Below are 5857 nucleotides of genomic sequence, written 5' to 3'. Positions count from 1 at the left end.
CTGTATTTCACTCGAAAGTTTTACTATTGAAAAGTGTAGATTGTTATTAGTTTAAATATCAGGGTGATTTTTATACAGTACGTTCACTTACGGGGCCTAAAGTTCAGTTAGATGAAGTTAAATTAGCAGAATGTCTGAATCAGAACAGGAAAGAAAGTTTCTCATTTGGAACAAAGAAGTCAGAATAGTTTTTATTTTATTTTCCAGCTTCTCCCCTAAAGAAGGGAGAGAAGAGCGACATTTGGACCTGGGAAATCTATAAGTTCCAGCTGCCTGTGACCTGTGGAGACCAGCAAGGGACACTGAACAGAGGCAGATTGGCTAAAGGTAAGTAAATCTTAATGACTGAAAACACTGAATCTTAGAATCTTAAATGTAGAATTCTTCATATAAAAATGACCAACTCTGACAGTGACATATTTTGGCCATCACAGCAGATGATTTATGGTTGACATTTACACATTCCCAATTCTCTGATTGTTTCAGGGGAGAAGTGCATTGTGGTCGACAAACAGTGGTTTACTCCCAATGAATTTGAGAGATTTGCAGGGAAGGGGAGCTTCAAGAACTGGAAACTGAGCATTCGCTGTATGGACACCCCCTTGGCAAAACTTATACAGGTTGTGTATTCTGTCATATACACGTTACAAGACTGCTTGTTTTTCTTCAACATTTACCATTTTAGTTTGCCTCGTTAGACCACTTCACACACAGTTCCGACAGATAAATACTTGACAGCAGCAGTACATGAGCGAACCGCACGCAACAAATAATAGTGCAAATAACTAATATTATAAACCAAGTGCTAACATAAAGGTTAGAAAGTATGTCCTTAAAACATGTGCATGCATACAGTGTACGAATGTAATTGGTAAGCAGCCTCTCAGTCCACTAATGTCCACATTGCAACGCAGACGGGAGGAGTTAGATGGCCAACGGCAGGAATTACAAAGTGATTGTTGTGAAAATTAATTTTATTTTCTGCTTTTTCAATTTCACTGCAGGACGGTCACCTCAAATCAGTGAAGTACAAAGGAGGGTGTAAAAGGGTAAGACCAAAAACTGGTGAAAATACATAAATAAATAAATTCTGACTTTATAGTGTATTGTCTTGTTTTTAGTGATTCTAATCTGAACCATGTCCCCCTATTTTCCTCCTGCTAGACCAAGAAATCACTGTTCCCATCTGATGTTTCAATCATAGGTTTGTCACTAAATCACTGATTTTAGAAAAGTTTATGAGTATTAGTTTTACTATCTATCTATCTATCTATCTATCTATCTATCTATCTACTTATCTAAGGTCTATCTACTCTACTCTATCTATCGTTTTAAATCTATATATTTGAGAAAAAGCAGCTTCTTAATTGCTAATATAGAAAGAATTATTGATATATATACTACTCGCCTCCTTCTTTTTCCAGTGTCTGAGGGAGAAGAAGATGAAAATGAGGAGTGTGCCTCAGACAGTGAAGACCAGGTTTCATCAAGCAGCAAAGAAGGTTCCAAATATGTCACAGGTGCTGGTTTCTACAAAGTGATATTCAGGGTTGACATACATTTTTGGCAACAATAGTAAATCACTTTACATGCATGTCCCAGTATCATGGCAATAGTAGTTTACATGTGTCCTTTACAGATGAAGAAGGAGAGGAGGAAGAGACAGAGCAGCAGACAGAGGCCAGCTGTGACAGTAGCAAGAAGGTGTTCAAAGTTACATGTAGAGCTTTAAGCGGGACCCTTCACAAAAAACGATTTGCATCAGGTAACTCTATTTTTCTACACACAAAAAGGGTAAATATGTGTATCCGTACATCCTGTTTAATGTCCGACCTGTTACTCTGGTGAACAGTCAGATGAAGCTAAACCAACCCCACAAAACGTGTCTCCTCTGAACTTACTTTCACCATCAGGGACTTGTGGGAAGAGTATTCGTACTGAGACCAACTGGTTGACCCCAGTGGAGTTCATGAAGGAGGCGTCCTGTCCGACAGATGCCTCCTGGAGGAAAGACATCCAGTGGGAAGGGAAACCACTCAGTATCCTCACAGGGGTAACCATGGTCAGGCTGGTGTTATTACGTGTGTGTGTGTGTGTTGTCATTACAGTCCTCTGATGCCATCTTGAATTATTAACTGTGCATCTTTGCGTGTAAGATTTCAGCTCTGGTGGATTTGTCAACACCCGTGGTTACCGCAGTAACAGCAAGGATTTACCACTACAGCAGACATTTGTTGAGCAGCTGCTTTGTCAGAAATATAACAAAAGAGCAACAGACTGGTGGATCTGTTTATAGTGCAGCCAGTTCTCCACAGAGCAGCAGGACACAGTCAAGTAGGTTAGCTTGCTGAGTAGATGGACATGTGCAGCCTGCTGTCTGAAACTCATCTGTGAATGCCAAAAGTGACAGTTGTCTTGTAGACACATTTCTGATGAGTGATCACAGTCGGTGCTGTCTGCGGGAGCAGCTTAATACAGCTCTGGTAGAGTGTAAAGAGAGCGAACAGTAAGCAGTGAGGCTGTTGTCCATGAGATAGAATTGCACTGAATTGCAGGTTTACAGAATCTGACATGCCACTAACAAAAGAAAAAGATGACTATAGAGAGATAATTACAGAATGTAAATAAGAAGCAGAGCATAAATAGGATTACGAATGAAATATTTAATGATTATAACTTTAATCTGACCTTTGTCATTCAGTAATCCTAGAACTCATAGGACAATTTGCACTAAACCTGCACTTTGCTCTAAATTGTTAATGCTGTTATTTTGTCTATTACAGGCCAAAATCTTAAGGATCCACTCACTGCTGTGTTCCTGCGGACTGTGCAAACCAGACAGTATAGAGCAGGTAAGTTTGTTGATCAGCAGCATTTCCTAATTCAACATTCATCTTTGCACTGCGTAAAACAATGGCAGCACAACACCTGTGTGTCTCCCACTGAGCTGCAGTACAAGTCTGAACTTGTCTGTCATGGCAGGACAATCAGAAAAACGACGATGAGTGTTGCATCTGTAAAAGGGAAGAAGAAGAAGAAGAAGGAGAGTTGGTGGTGTGTGATCACTGCCCTCGCTCCTTCCACCAGAAATGTCACCTTCCTCATATAGAAGATGCCATTTTAGGGTGAGTTTTTATCAAAACAGGAGAAAGCCAAGACCAAGACTCAAAAAAATTGTTGATTATGTGATATCAGTTGTGTGTTTGTCATGTGTTCTACGCTTCTAAGAGACTGATATCACTCTTTAACACTTGAAATCCCCCTCCACTCAAGGATATGTTTTTCTTCTTGTTCCTACATGGGACGTCAGGATATATATAATTTATTGTGTGTGTGTGTGTGTGTGTGTGTGTGAACAGGGACGATAGTCTATGGATGTGTACGTTCTGCGTATTCAAAAGCAATCAAGGGTGCTATTACTTCAACGAGCTGACAATGGAAGCAGCCACGTCCCTCCAAATATCACAACGCATGCTGGTGAGCACACTCTGTGTTTGTCTGTCTCTCTGTCTTTAGGTCTTCACATCGTAATGCCTGTCTTTCTGTCACACTGCCATCACCATTCGTCTCTTCTTTCTTACATCAACAGCAATGTCAGTATCTCCTCCTGCATTTGTGCAACATTGATGAGGAACAGACATTCACTACAAACCCAAACCTCTATGTAAGTCTTTCTCTTTGCTGTTCCCAGGCATATTAAAGTGCACTGAATGAGCTGGCAGCTGGAGGGATCACATTATCTTCAGGTCTTTATTTACAGTAGTGTGAAATTAAATTGTTGCTTGTTGAGTATTTCATTCATTCCTGCTTTGCACCCGCAGTTAGCAGACTACTCCACGGTGATCAAGACTCCGATGTGGCTGGGCAAAGTAGCAGACAAACTCCAGAAGAAGCTCTACCAGACAGTCGGACAGTTTGTGTCCGACATCCAGCTCATTTTCACCAACTGTGCTTCATACAACCGAGTAAGAAACATCATCATTTTCACATGTAGTACTAAAAGATTAAAAGTTAAATATCAGAGATGAAGATGATTTTTTTAGGAAAGTCACAAGGACTGTTGTGTTCTTTTGCAGGACAATGCTGAATTCTTTGCGATGGGGAACAGACTGAAGGAGTCATTTGATGAAGAATTTAAAAAAGTATTCAACATCCGCGAGTAGACTGCTCACTGACACAAACTGTTTCATTTTCAAACTCAGTGGCCCCTGGGAAAAGGTTAAACATTGGGAATTACAGCTTTGTGGTAAATCTTTTTTTTCTCTCTCTAACTGGTTAAAATATCCCAAAAGACATAATTGGTCATGAAGAGAGTGCAGTTGAATTAAGTGAAACAAATATCCAGTTTAACTAAGTAAATCTTAATTCATAGAGGATGTGTAGGAGAAACTCTTCCACAATACTGAGAGTTGCTAGTTCTCTGAAGAGATACGAACCCAGTGTGAGGAACCAAGTCCCTTTACTCAAGCAGCATACAGCAACAAAAACACATCCGGTATCCTATTAACATAATGCTGTAAATCACATGTGAAGGTTTTAGGTCTTCAACACAAATGGTGCTTTGATCTGACCCTGTCACTGTGACCAGATTCTTACCAGACATCCTCCATCCAACGTATCACCATTTGTCAACCATAAATTCACAAACCCCGATAAACAAACTATACATTTACAACCCCGTCTAAAACATTCATCTATCACAGATGCACTCAAATGCAGAATAAAATGTGAAATTAATAATTTTTTTATTTTTTATAATTTAAAGGGTAATTTATCCAATTGTATACAGTTGTCTGTTAAACACTGTAGGTCATGGGGCATATGTTCCTATTATATATGTCTGTATTATGAATGTACCGTATGTATTGTAACATAATGTATTTGTTTAAAGTGTTTGAATGAGCATTTCCATGTCACTACACAGTATTTAAAACGCAATTTCCCTGTGCTCTCTCTTTCTGTCGGATCTGTTGTTTTTGGATGTCTTTGTTAAAATAAAATACGTGTCTGTGCACATGTTAAATGACATAACCTCGGCTTATTTTGACAAACCTTGCCCTTAAAGGTTAAATCTATATTACAGATTTATTTTAACACAGCAGGAAAACAAACTGAATCCATAGAACTGACGGATTGGACCCTCTGTTGGGGGATCACCGTGTTTTTATGCATGTGCTGTATTTGCGGTCAGCTGACGTCACTGCCACAGTCGCCAGCAGCAAATCTGTGCTGAGAGCTGCGCAGCCGCCCTGCGCATCCGTCGGCTGAGGTGGACAGCGCAGCCATTTCTCTGCCCCTCATGAAAAACATGCAGAGGGGGGAGGCGGGAGTGCGCAACTGACCCGGCGTGCGGGAGGGAGTCATGACTTCGGCGGCCGCGTACCGAGCCTGAACTCCGCATCACCGACTGAGATCCTCGAAGCTCCAAACTTTCTCCCAATTCAACGCCTGCGCATACAAAACAGGCTCCCCCCCTTCCCCTCTTCACTCTCTCTCCCTATCTCACCCTCTCCTCCATTTGGCTTATGCGCCTGTTTCTGTGCCAGCCATGGAGGGGAATCTGCACGGAGGCAGCGGCGACGTCGCTACAATGCACGTGAAGACCGAGGCGGTCGACGAGAGCACATCTGCGCTGCTGTTGGGCAGCCACGAGTCGCCTGCGCCCTGCGGAGATACCGCATGCAGGGGGGGAGGAGGAGGAGGAGGGGGGGATCAGACTGCAGAGGAGCTGGCTGACGCTGAGCTGCAGGCAGCCACCACGACTACTCCCGTGCTGCTGTGTGAGTGCATTTCACGTGACTTTTTTCTTTTTCTTTTTCTTTATATATATCTATCTAAGTTTTACACTTGGAGTTTA

The 5857-nt window shown here is 41.6% G+C and overlaps 2 protein-coding genes across 2 annotated transcripts in view; both read left to right on the top strand.

Moving 5' to 3' along the window:
* The first annotated feature begins 205 nt into the window (after positions 1–205).
* On the top strand, positions 206–5026 carry LOC118322858 (nuclear body protein SP140-like protein). Its single transcript, XM_035654690.1, has 13 exons — positions 206–327; positions 487–620; positions 1005–1049; positions 1165–1204; positions 1425–1520; positions 1640–1765; positions 1914–2062; positions 2784–2852; positions 2983–3125; positions 3360–3477; positions 3590–3664; positions 3822–3965; positions 4077–5026. Exons 2-13 carry the CDS (start codon positions 591–593, stop codon positions 4161–4163), a joined length of 1122 nt encoding a protein of 373 aa, XP_035510583.1. The 5' UTR covers positions 206–327; positions 487–590; the 3' UTR covers positions 4164–5026.
* A 204-nt stretch (positions 5027–5230) lies between these two features.
* Positions 5231–5857, top strand: part of LOC118322856 — a 3556-nt gene continuing 2929 nt past the window's right edge. Inside the window, exon 1 of the mRNA XM_035654689.1 lies at positions 5231–5780. Within this exon, the coding sequence (XP_035510582.1) occupies positions 5549–5780 (232 nt within the window). The 5' untranslated portion in view covers positions 5231–5548. The remainder of the gene's footprint in view (positions 5781–5857) is intronic.

Source organism: Morone saxatilis, unplaced genomic scaffold (genome assembly GCF_004916995.1).
Source record: "Morone saxatilis isolate NCDOM2014 unplaced genomic scaffold, NCSU_SB_2.0 Contig14, whole genome shotgun sequence".
Lineage (NCBI taxonomy): Eukaryota > Metazoa > Chordata > Actinopteri > Moronidae > Morone > Morone saxatilis.
The sequence above is the reverse complement of the archived record's forward strand: the minus strand, read 5'-3'. Positions and strand labels throughout refer to the sequence as shown.